The 12539-nt window shown below is 45.5% G+C and overlaps 1 protein-coding gene across 1 annotated transcript in view; it reads right to left on the bottom strand.

The window, feature by feature from the left end:
• LOC120018501 (kinase suppressor of Ras 1-like) overlaps nucleotides 1-12539 on the bottom strand; it is a 60591-nt gene that overhangs the window by 37680 nt on the left and 10372 nt on the right. Inside the window, exon 2 of the mRNA XM_038961732.1 lies at nucleotides 3917-4077. Coding sequence (XP_038817660.1) covers nucleotides 3917-4077 — 161 coding nt within the window. The remainder of the gene's footprint in view (nucleotides 1-3916; nucleotides 4078-12539) is intronic.

The raw sequence follows: 12539 nt of genomic DNA, 5'->3' as shown, positions 1-12539 counted from the left end.
AGCAGTGCGACAAAAACAACAACACAGAGTTACACATAAACAAACATACAGTCAACAACACAATAGAAAAATCAATGTACAGTGTGTGTAAATGTAGAAGATTAGGAAGGAAAGGCAATAAATAGGCCTTAGAGGCGAAATAATTACAATTTAGCATAAACACTGGAGTGATAGATGTGCAGATGATTTGCAAGTAGAGATACTGAGGAGCAAAAGAGCAAGAAGATAAATAACAATATGGGGATGAGGTAGTTGGGTGTGCTATTTACAGATTGGCTGTGTACAGGTACAGTGATCGGTAAGCTGCTCTGACAGCTGACGCTTAAAGTTAGAGAGGGAGATATAAGTCTAAAGCTTCAGTGATTTTTGCAATTCGTTCCAGTTATTGGCAGCAGAGAACTGGAAGGAAAGGCGGCCAAAGGAAGTGTTGGCTTTGGGGATGACCAGTGAAATATACCTGCTGGAGCGCGTGCTACGGGAGGGTGTTGCTATGGTGACCAATGAGCTGAGAAAAGGCGAGCCTTTACCTAGCAAAGACTTATAGATGACCTGGAGCCAGTGGGTTTGGCAATGAATATGTAGCGAGGGCCAGTCAACGAGAGCATACAGGTCGCAGTGGTGGGTAGTATATTGGGCTTTGGTGACAAAACGGATGGCACTGTGATAGACTACATCCAGTTTACTGAGTAGAGTGTTGGAGGCTATTTGGTAAATGACATTGCCGAAGTCAAGGATCGGTAGGATAGTCAGTTTTAAGAGGGTATGTTTGGCAGCATTACATTTACATTTACATTTAAGTCATTTAGCAGACGCTCTTATCCAGAGCGACTTACAAATTGGATGAGCATGAGTGAAGGAGATTTGTTGCGAAATAGGAAGCCGATTCTAGATTTAATTTTGGATTGGAGATGCTTAATATGAGTCTGGAAGGAGAGTTTACAGTCTAACCAGACACCTAAGTATTTGTAGTTGTCCACATATTCTAAGTCAGAACTGTCCAGAGTAGTGATGCTAATCGGGCAGGTGGAAGGGTGCGGGCAGCAATCGGTTGAAGAGCATGCATTTAGTTTTACTAGCATTTAAAAGCAGTTGGAGGCCACGGAAGGAGAGATGTTTGCAACAATTTCGGCAGATAATTTTAGAATGAGAAGGTCCAGATTGTCTAGCCCAGCTGATTTGTAGGGATCCAGATTTTGCATCTCTTTCAGAACATCAGCTGTCTGGATTTGGGTGAAGGAGAAGCAGGGGGGGGGGGGGGCTTGGGCAAGTTGCTACAGGAGGTGCAGAGCTGTTGGCCAGGGTAGGGGTAGCCAGGTGGAAAGCATGGCCAGCCGTAGAAAAATGCTTATTGAAATGATCGATTGTTGTAGATTTATCGGTGGTGACAGTGTTTCCTATCCTCAGTGCAATATTCAGCTTGGAGGAGGTGCTCTTATTCTCCATGGACTTTATAGTGTCCCAAAACGTTTTGGAATTAGTGCTACAGGATGCAAATTTCTGTTTGAAAAAGCTAGCCTTAGCTTTCCTAACTGACTGAATATATTGGTTCCTGACTTCCCTGAAAAGTTGCATATCGCGGGGGCTCTTCGATGCTAATGCAGAATGCCACGGAATGTTTTTGTGCTGGTCAAGGGCAGTCAAGTCTGGGGTGAACCAAGGGCTATATCTGTTCTTAGTTCTACATTTTTGAAAGGGGCATGCTTATTTAAGATGGTGAGGAAAGCACTTTTAAAGAGCAACCAGGCATCCTCTACTGACGGGATGAGGTCAATATCTTTCCAGGATACCCGGGCCAGGTCGATTAGAAAGGCCTGCTCGCTGAAGTGTTTTAAGTGAACATTTGACAGTGATGAGGGGTGGTCGTTTGACCACAGACCCATTACGGACACAGGCAATGAGGCAGTGATCGCTGAGATCCTGGTTGAAGACAGAGGTGTATTTAGAGGGCAAGTTGGTCAGGATGATATCTAAGAGGGTGCCCATGGTTACGGATTTAGGGTTGTACCTGGTAGGTTCCTTGATAATTTGTGTGAGATTGAGGGCATCTAGCTTAGATTGTAGGACGTCCGGGGTGTTAAGCATATTCCAGTTTCGGTCACTTAACAGTACGAACTCTGAAGATAGATGCGGGCAATCAATTCACATATGGTGTCCAGGGCACAGCTGGGGGCTGAGAGGGTCTATAACAAGTGGCAACGTTGAGAGACTTGTTTCTGGAAAGGTGGATTTTTAAAAGTAGAAGCTCGAATTGTTTGGGCACAGACCTGGATAGTATGACAGAACTCTGCAGGCTATCTCTGCAGTAGATTGCAACTCTTCCCCCGTTGGCAGTTCTATCTTGTCGGAAAATGTTTTGGGGATTCAGCCAGGATTCAGACATGGCTAGGACATCAGGGTTGGCGGAGTGTGCTAAAGCAGTGAATAAAACAAACTTAGGGAGGAGGCTTCTGATGTTAACATGCATGAAACCAAGGCTTTTACGGTTACAGAAGTCAACAAATGAGAGCGCCTGGAGAACGGGAGCAGTGCTGGGGGCTGCAAGGCCTGGGTTAACCTCTACATCACCAGAGGAACAGAGGAGGAGTAGGATAAGGGTACGGCTAAAGCCTATAAGAACAGGTCGTCTAGTGCGTTCGGAAAAGAGAGTAAAAGGAGCAGATTTCTGGGCGTGGAAGAATAGATTCAAGGCATAATGTACAGACAAGGGTATGGTAGGATGTGAGTACAGTGGAGGTAAACCTAGGCATTTTGTGAGAGAGGTTTGTGAGAGAGGTTGTCTCTAGAGGCACCAGTTAAGCCAGGTGATGTCACTGCATGTGTGTGTGGGGGGGGGACAAAAGGGGAATGCGAGCGGCACAACTCTCATGATTGTAGACCAAGGTAAACCCAACTCTCATGATTGTAGACCAAGGTAAACCCAATTGACGCCTACAAGAGGGAGTTGACCTCCACAGCCTAAGGCATATTGGGCAGGGCTGGGGGCTCTACAGTGAAATAATATAATAATCACTAACCAAAACAGCAATAGACAAGGCATATTGACATTATTGAGAGGCATGTGTAGCCGAGTGATCATAGGGTCCAATGAGTAGCAATAGGTGAGTCAGGGAGCCGATTCAGTAGTCGATACTACGCTAGGCAAGCTTGTGACACAGCGATTCAGACAGCTAGCGGGCCGGGGCAAGCAGATGGGCCTTCAGCAACGTCACATCGTTAGAGCCTGTTGAAACCACCTCGGATGATTATGCCGGCAGACCAGTCGTGATGGATCGGCGGGGCTCCATGTTGGCAGTAAAGGGTCCATGCCAATTGGCAAAAGAGGTATTGTAGCCCAAGAATTAGCTGGTGGACCTCTTCGGCTAAACGGGAGATGGGTCTAGCTCGAGGCTAGCTCAAGGCTAACTGGTGCTTGCTTTGGGACATAGACGTTAGCCAGGAGTAGCCACTCGGATTGCAGCTAGCTAGCTGCGATGATCCGGTGTAAAGGTTCAGAGCTTGCAGTAGGAATCCGGAGATGTGGTAGAGAAAAAGCTGTCCGATATGTTCTGGGTTGATATCGTGCTGTGCAGACTGGCAGGTATTGACCGAGCTGAGGCTGGCTGGTGTCCGAGTTAACGGTGAAGACCGCATGCAGTGGCTAACTGACTACTAGCTAGTAGCTAGTTAGCAGGCTAGCTCCTGATGGGGGTTCCGGTTCTAAAGTATAAAAATAGCAGATCCGTACCACATTGGGTGAGGCGGTTTGCAGGAGAGTATATTCAGGCCATAGATGGAAAGTGAGAAGAAAATATATACGAAATATATACGGGGGAAAAAACTAGGAAAATTATATTTACATGGGACAGGATGGGACAAGACAAAACACACGTCCGACTGCTACACCATCTTGGAACAACCAAGATGCACAACCACATACACAGTGTGACTAAATAGTACCTGTATGAGTTCAGGTCTGAGGTTGATGGTGCAGAGCCAGTCTCCGAGTCGAGGGTAGCTGGCCAGAGCCTGGGTCCTCTGTCTCTCAGGCACTCTCTCCTTACACTGCAGCTGCTTACAGATGTACTTAGTCAGCTTCACCTGGAGGGGGCGACAACAAACACAAGAGTGATAAGATGCCGCTTGGTCTGATCTCCAAAAATATTGATGGGGAAAATGTTATTAAGAAAGTTCACAAAATAACTGAAACAGAGACGATGCTAAGCAAAAGCATAATCCTGAAAGTAATTATAACAAAGTAGAACAAAATGAGTGAAAACTAAAACTTGCAGCACAGTGTGTGGGAGTTTCATTTAATTTTAACAAAGGAGACTGACAACAAACTGACAACTGCAGGTGTGAAACCCACTGATGTTTGAGAACAAACTGCACAGTATTTCTTTCTTGTTATTTTCAGCATGAGGTCTGGTGTTCTATGCAAAACGCAGGTGAGAAGTGAGACTAAGCTCAGGCAGAGGAAATCCCCCTGTCGAGAGAGAGCGAGATCCACTTCAATCAGTTAAGATGAAGGAGAGGAGACAGGTTAAAGAAGGATTTTTAAGCCTTGATACAATTGAGACATGGATTGTGTATGTGTGCCATTCAGAGGATGAATGGGGAAGACAAAAGATTTAAGTGCCTTTGAATGGGGTATGGTAGTAGGTGCCATGCACAAGGGTTTGTGTCAAGAACTGCAACGTTGCTGGGCATTCACGCTCAACCGTTTCCAGTGTGTATCAAGAATGGTCCACCACCCAAAAGACACAACTTGACACAACTGTGGGAAGCATTGGAGTCAGCATTGGCCAGCATCTCTGTGGAACGTTTTTTCTACACCTTGTCGAGTCCATGCCCCAACGAATTGAGGCTGTTCTGAGGGCAAAAGGGGTGGGGGGTGTAACTCAATATTAAGAAGGTGTTCCTAATGTTTTGTACACTCAGGCCTAAAAAAGGACAACTTTGTCTCAGAAGCACCTCAGTGTTAAAAACTCTCAAGAACATAAATGTAGAATGTTGATGAAGGAGAGGAAACGAGGAGAAAAAGCCTCTGTAGAATATTGATATGCACTCCTACCTCCTTAACAGAGAAGGTAGAGGGGGAGGGGTCCGTTTCAGTTCATCCTTGACTTACTGTGTTTTTTACAGTTCTCCCCTCAGAGCAGCTAACAGCAAATAGTTCTCATTACATACAAACTCAAAGGAACACAGAGCAATTTTTATCATGGGGGCATCGGCCTGTGCCACTGCCATGACAACTGAGCGTCATGGAAACCCTGCAGCCACCGACGGCAGAACCCGTTTATGTCAAAAATGAGATTATGGGCGATGCTGGGCTGGGGTTAGAGACAACTAGATAGATCAGTTAAAGCAGGGATGGGCAACACTGATGGGGGTGTGGGCCACAAAAAAAGCTTAATTTATCATAAGGGGCTGCAGTGGGGGGGTGGGGGGGATAGACAGAGGGCCGCCAGTTGCCCATCCCTGAGTTAGAGTATAGCAGAGTCAAGATGTCCCCTTACCTTTGGATTCCAGACCCAGATAGTAAGCTTTACCTGGCAACCACTGGCAACCACTTTTGTCACACTAATCTTCCGGCAGAGATGGCCGCCTCGCTTTGCGTTCCTTGGAAACTATGCAGTATTTTGGTTTTTTTATGTGTTATTTCTTACATTGTTACCCCAGGAAATCTTAGGTTTTATTACATACAGTCGGGAGGAACTATTGGATATAAGAGCAACGTCAACTCACCAACATTACGACCAGGAATACGACTTTCCCGAAGCGGATCCTCGGTTTGGTCCAGCTCCCGAGCATACTACTCGCCAATGTCCAGTCTCTTGACAACAAGGTAGACGAAATCCGGTAGACAACAAGGTAGACGAAATCCTTTTGTTCACCTGACCTAGAATTCCTTACAATCAAATGCCGACCGCACTATCTACCAAGAGAATTCTCTTCGATCATAATCACAGTTGTGTATATCCCCCCCCCAAGCAGACACATCGACGGCCCTGAAAGAACTTCATTTGACTCTATGTAATCTGGAAACCACATAACCTGAGGCTGCATTTATTGTAGCTGGGGATTTTAACAAGGCTAATCTGAAAACAAGGCTCACTAAATTTTCTCAGCATATCGAATGCGCGACCCGGGCTGGAAAAACTCTGGATCATTGTTATTCTAACTTCCGCGATGCATATAAAGACCTCCCCCGCCCTCCTTTCAGAGAATCTGACCACGACTCCATTTTGTTGCTCCCAGCCTATAGACAGAAACTAAAACAGGATGCACCCGTGCTCAGGTCTGTTCAACGCTGGTCCGACCAATCGGATTCCACGCTTCAAGATTGCTTCGATCACGTGGACTGGGATATGTTCCGCATAGCGTCGGACAATAACATTGATGAATACGCTGATTCGGTGAGCGAGTTTATTAGCAAGTGCATCGGTGATGTTGTACCCACAGCGTCTATTAAAAAACATTCCCCAACCAGAAACCGTGGATTGATGGCAGCATTCGCGCAAAACTGAAAGCGCGAACCACTGCTTTTAAATCAGGGCAAGGTGACCGGAAACATGACCGAATACAAACAGTGTAGCTATTCCCTCCGCATGGCAATCAAACAAGCTAAGCGTCAGTATAGAGACAAAGTAGAGTCGCAATTCAACGGCTCAGACACGAGAGGTATGTGGCAGGGTCTACAGTCAATCACGGACTACAAAAGGAAAACCAGCCCTGTCGCGGACCACGATGTCTTGCTCCCAGACAAACTAAACAACTTCTTTGCTCGCTTTGAGGACAATACAGTGCCACTGACACGGCCCGCTACCAAAACCTGCGGGCTCTCCTTCACTGCAGCCAACGTGAGTAAAACATTTAAACGTGTTAACCCTCGCAAGGCTGCCGGCCCAGACGGCATCCCCAGCCGCGTCCTCAGAGCATGCGCAGACCAGCTGGCTGGTGTGTTTATATTCAATCAATCCTTATCCCAGTCTGCTGTTCCCACATGCTTCAAGAGGGCCACCATTGTTCCTGTTCCCAAGAAAGCTAAGGTAACTGAGCTAAATGAATAACGCCCCGTAGCACTCACTTCCGTCATCATGATGTGCTTTGAGAGACTAGTCAAAGACCATATCACCTCCAGCCTACCTGACACCCTAGACCCACTCCAATTTGCTTACCGCCCCAATAGGTCCACAGACGATGCAATCGCAATACACTGCACACTGCCCTAACCCATTTGGACAAGAGGAATACCTATGCAAGAATGCTGTTCATCGACTACAGCTCAGCATTTAACACCATAGTACCCTCCAAACTCATCATTAAGCTTGAGACCCTGGGTCTCGACCCCACCCTGTGCAGCTGGGTCCTGGACTTCCTGACGGGCCGCCCCCCAGGTGGTGAGGGTAGGTAACAACATCTCCACCCCGCTGATCCTCAACACTGGGTCCCCACAAGGGTGCGTTCTCAGCCCTCTTCTGTACTCCCTGTTCACCCACGACTGCGTGGCCAAGCACACCTCCAACTCAATCATCAAGTTTGCAGACAACACTACAGTGGTAGGCTTGATTACCAACAACGACGAGACGGCCTACAGGGAGGAGGTGAGGGCCCTCGGAGTGTGGTGTCAGGAAAATAACCTCACACTCAATGTCAACAAAACAAAGGAGATGATAGTGGACTTCAGGAAACAGCAGAGGGAGCAGCCCCCTATCCACATCGACGGGACAGTAGTGGAGAAGGTGGAAAGTTTTTTAAGTTCCTCGGCGTACACATCACGGACAAACTGAAATGGTCCACCCACACAGACAGCGTGGTGAAGAAGGCGCAGCAGCTCCTCTTCAACCTCAGGATGCTGAAGAAATTCAGCTTGTCACCAAAAACACTCAAACGTTTACAGATGCACAATCGAGAGCATCCTGTCGGGCTGTATCACCGCCTGGTACGGTACCTGCTCCGCCCACAACCGTAAGGCTCTCCAGAGGGTGGTGAGGTCTGCACAACGCATCACCGGGGGCAAACTACCTGCCCTCCAGGACACCTACACCACCCGATGTCACAAGAAGGCCATGTCACAGGAAGGCCAAAAAGATCATCAAGGACAACAACCACCCGAGCCACTGCCTGTTCACCCCACTATCATCCAGAAGGCGAGGTCAGTACAGGTGCATCAAAGCGGGGACCGAGAGACTGAAAAACAGCTTCTATCTCAAGGCCATCAGACTGTTAAACAGCCATCACTAACATTGAGTGGCTGCTGCCAACATACTGACTCATCTCTAGCCACTTTAATAATGAAAAAATGGATGTAATAAATGTATCACTAGCCACTTTAAACAATGCCACTTTATATAATGATTACATACCCTACATTACTCATCTCATATGTATATACTGTACTCTATACCATCTACTGCATCTTGCCTATGCCGTTCGGCCATCGCTCATTCATATATTTACATTCCTTTGTGTGTGTATAAGGTAGTTGTTGTGAAATTGTTAGGTTAGATTACTTGTTAGATATTAATGCATGGTCGGAACTAGAAGCACAAGCATTTCGCTACACTCGCATTAACATCTGCTAACCATGTGTATGTGACAAATACAATTTGATTTGATATTACAGTCTTATTCTAAAATGGATTATTAAATTGTATTTTTTTTCTCATCAATCTAACAGGTTTTTAGAAATGTTTGTCAATGTATAAAATAAAATAAACGGAAATATGACATTTACATCAGTGTTTAATCAGTATTTTGGCAGCGATTACAGCCTTGAGTCTTCTTGGGTATGTCGCTACAAGCTTTGCACACCTGTATTTGGGGAGTTTCTCCCAATCTTCTCTGCAGACCCTCTCAAGCTCTGTCAGGTTGGATGGGGAGTGTTGCTGCACAGCTATTTTCAGGTCTCTCCAGAGATGTTCGATCAGGTTCAAGTCCAGGCTCTGACTGGGCCACTCAAGGACATTGAGACTTGTCCCGAAGTCACTCCTGTGTTGTCTTGGCTGTGTGCTTAGGGTCATTGTCCTGTTAGAAGGTGAACCTTTGCCCCAGTCTGAGGTCCTGAGTGCTCTGGAGCAGATTTTCATCAAGGATCTCTGTACTTTGCTCCGTTCATCTTTTCCTCGATCCTGACTAGTCTCCCAGTCCCTGCCGCTGAAAAACATCCTCACAGCATGATGCTGCCACAACCATGCTTCACCGTAGAGATGGTGCCAGGTTTCTTCCAGATGTGAAGTTTGGCATTCAGGCCAAAGACTTCAATCTTGGTTTCATCAGACCAGAGAATCTTGTTTCTTGTAATTATTTCGCCTCTATGGCCTATTTATTGCCTACCTCCCTACTCTTCTATATTTGCACACACTGTACATAGATTTTTCTATTGTGTTATTGACTGTATGTTTGTTTATGTGTAACTCTGTTGTTGTTTTTGTCGCACTGCTTTGCTTTATCTTGGCCAGGTTGCAGTCGTAAATGAGAACTTGTTCTCAACTGGCCTACCTGGTTAAATATAGGTGAAATTAAAAATAAAATAAAAATTGAGGTGAAAAAAATAATGTTTCCCATGGTCTGAGAGTCTTTAGGTGCCTTTTGGCAAACTCCAAGTGGGCTGTCATGTGCCTTTTACTGAGGAGTGGCTTCCGTCTGGCTACTCTACCATAAAGGCCTGATTGGTGGACTGTCGCAGAGATGGTTGTCCTTCTGGAAGATTCTCCTCTCCACAGAGGAACTCTAGATCTCTGTCAGAGTGACCATCGGGTTCTTGGTCGCCGCCCTGACCAAGGCCCTTCTCCCCCGATTGCTCAGTTTGGCCGGGCGGCTAGCTCTAGGAAGAGTCTTGGTGGTTCCAAACTTCTTCCATTTAAGAATGATTGAGGCCACTGTGTTCTTGGGGACCTTCAACGCTGCAGACATTCTTTGGTACCCTTCCCCAGATCTGTGCCTCAACACAATCCTGTCTCTGAGCTCTACGGACAATCCTTCGACCTCATGGCTTGGTTTTTGCTCTGACATGCACTGTCAACTGTGGGACCTTATATAGACAGGTGTGTGCCTTTCCAAATCATGTCCAATCAATTGGATTTACCACAGGGGCACTCCCAACTCAAGGATGATCAATGGAAACAGGATGCACCTGAGCTCAATTTCGAGTCTCATAGCAAAGGGTCTGAATACTTATGTAAATAAGGTATTTTTTTATTATACATTTGCAAAAAATTCTAAAAACCTGATTTAGCTTTGTCATTATGTGGTATTGTGAGTAGATTGCTGAGAAATAATATATATTTAATCAATTTTAGAATAAGGCTGTAAAGTAAGAGGTCTGAATACTTTCCGAAAGTATCCCTCTGTCCAGTCACAATAATTACTTCTAGTCTTACCCCTCTGTCTAGCCTCAAACATTACTTCTAGTCTTACCCCTCTGTCTAGCCTCAAACATTACTTCTAGTCTTACCCCTCTGTCTAGCCTCAAACATTACTTCTAGTCTTACCCCTCTGTCTAGCCTCAAACATTACTTCTAGTCTTACCCCTCTGTCTAGCCTCAAACATTACTTCTAGTCTTACCCCTCTGTCTAGCCTCAAACATTACTTCTAGTCTTACCCCTCTGTCTAGCCTCAAACATTACTTCTTACCCCTCTGTCTAGCCTCAAACATTACTTCTAGTCTTACCCCTCTGTCTAGCCTCAAACATTACTTCTAGTCTTACCCCTCTGTCTAGCCTCAAACATTACTTCTAGTCTTACCCCTCTGTCTAGCCTCAAACATTACTTCTAGTCTTACCCCTCTGTCTAGCCTCAAACATTACTTCTAGCACTGTTTGGAGCTGAATTTAATATGGCAGTGTTTTAAGTATTTCGTTTTTTCAAAGCCGGATTTTAACTTACCTCTTACCCAAAAAGCTGCAACTGTAAATATGGATGTTCTAGTTCATGTGTAAGCTCCCATCTTCAAACACTGATGGTCCTGGTAGGTTTTAGGGAGCCTGGCCTAGTCAAATCAAATTGTATTTGTCACATGTACCGTGAAATGCTTACTTACTTAACCAACAATGCAGACTTTTTTTAAGTAAGAAAATATTTGCTAAAAAATATAAATAATAAAGTAACAAAAAAAGATACACAATAAAATACAAATAATTAGGCTGTATAAAGGGGGTACTGGTACCGAGTAAATGTGTCTGGGTACGGCTTAGTCGAGGTATTTCAGATCATATATACATGTAGGTAGGGGTAAAGTGGCTATGCATAGATAATAAACAGTGAGTAGCAGCAGCGTAAAAAGGGGGTCAATGCAAATAGTCTGGATAGCCATTTGATTAACTGTTTAGCAGTCTAACGGCTTGGGGGTAGAAGCTGTTAAGGAGCCTTTTGAACCTAGACTTGGCACTCAGGTACCGCTTGCCGTGTGCTCAGTGGAACAACATTAAAGTTTTATCAGCACTAGACCAGTCTGAGGGAGACTGTCTCTGAATGCCCTCCTGTCTCACTCCCTATCAGAGAATGGCCGTAGTTGATTTGATGCACTTGACTGGGCGACTAGAGTAAACCAGGCGGTGTTGGTTTGCACCAGACAACGCCTGGCCTCGTTCCACTGTGGCGCTCGCCGTTATTCACTGTCTATCTTTCTCTCCATCTCCCAGCTCTGTTACATGGCATTGACACTCAGCAAGGGGTGGGGTACGCTGAGTGGGTCCATGGGGCAGACAGGCAGCACGTATCTGTGCCCACCTGTTTTACCACAGTGTATTGTGTGTATTGTGTGTATTGTGTGTGACAATGACCCAAGGGAAGGGCCTTTCACTGATAGAATAAAGGAGGTGGCCTTGGCTGCCAGTGCTCAACCTTTCAATGTTAGTCTCTATGTACCAGACAAAGCCTGTGTGGGGGTGGGATGATAGTGGTTTAAGGTACAATTCTCAGCCACTATCACAGTTCATATCTTGAAGCTGTGCTTGTACTGTATATTGCGGTTATGAAAAATACCACAGTACCCACATTTTTTCCATCTGTGGAAATGTTTTTTGTGTGCGTCTTAGTGAAGGCAAAGGAAACTGATAGATGTGACAAAGAGTGCGAGCGAAAAGGTCAAGAAGGAAGGAGAAAGCGAACAAGACGGAGGGAAAGAAAGATGAAAGGGGGGGACAGATCGTTTGCAAACCCACATGGGAGTTTCCTGACACCACACGACCTATCATTTTGTATTTCTGTTTCTTCCACTGACTTCACCGTAGCTGCTGCTTAGGAAAATCGTCAAAATGATCAAACTAGCACTTCTATGATCTTAACAATGAAGTGGGAGAGAGACTCAAAAGTAAAAATCTCTGAAAAAGTATAATCAATATAGATAATATGGGCCATGTCCATCCCTGGGTTGCCAGATCTGATTACAAAGTAGAAGCTGACCACCGGAACATTAGTTAGTGTATGGAAATCAGATGACGGCTATTAGTTAGGTGTGGTCAGTCTGTAGATTTAACTTTAGACTGAAGGAGTCACAGGGCTCTGTAATAAGGTCACAGTAGCACTAGGGCTGTGGCGGTCATGACATTTTGTCAGC

The sequence above is a fragment of the Salvelinus namaycush genome, chromosome 23, assembly GCF_016432855.1.
Source record: "Salvelinus namaycush isolate Seneca chromosome 23, SaNama_1.0, whole genome shotgun sequence".
Lineage (NCBI taxonomy): Eukaryota > Metazoa > Chordata > Actinopteri > Salmoniformes > Salmonidae > Salvelinus > Salvelinus namaycush.
This window is presented reverse-complemented; position numbering and strand designations above follow the sequence as displayed.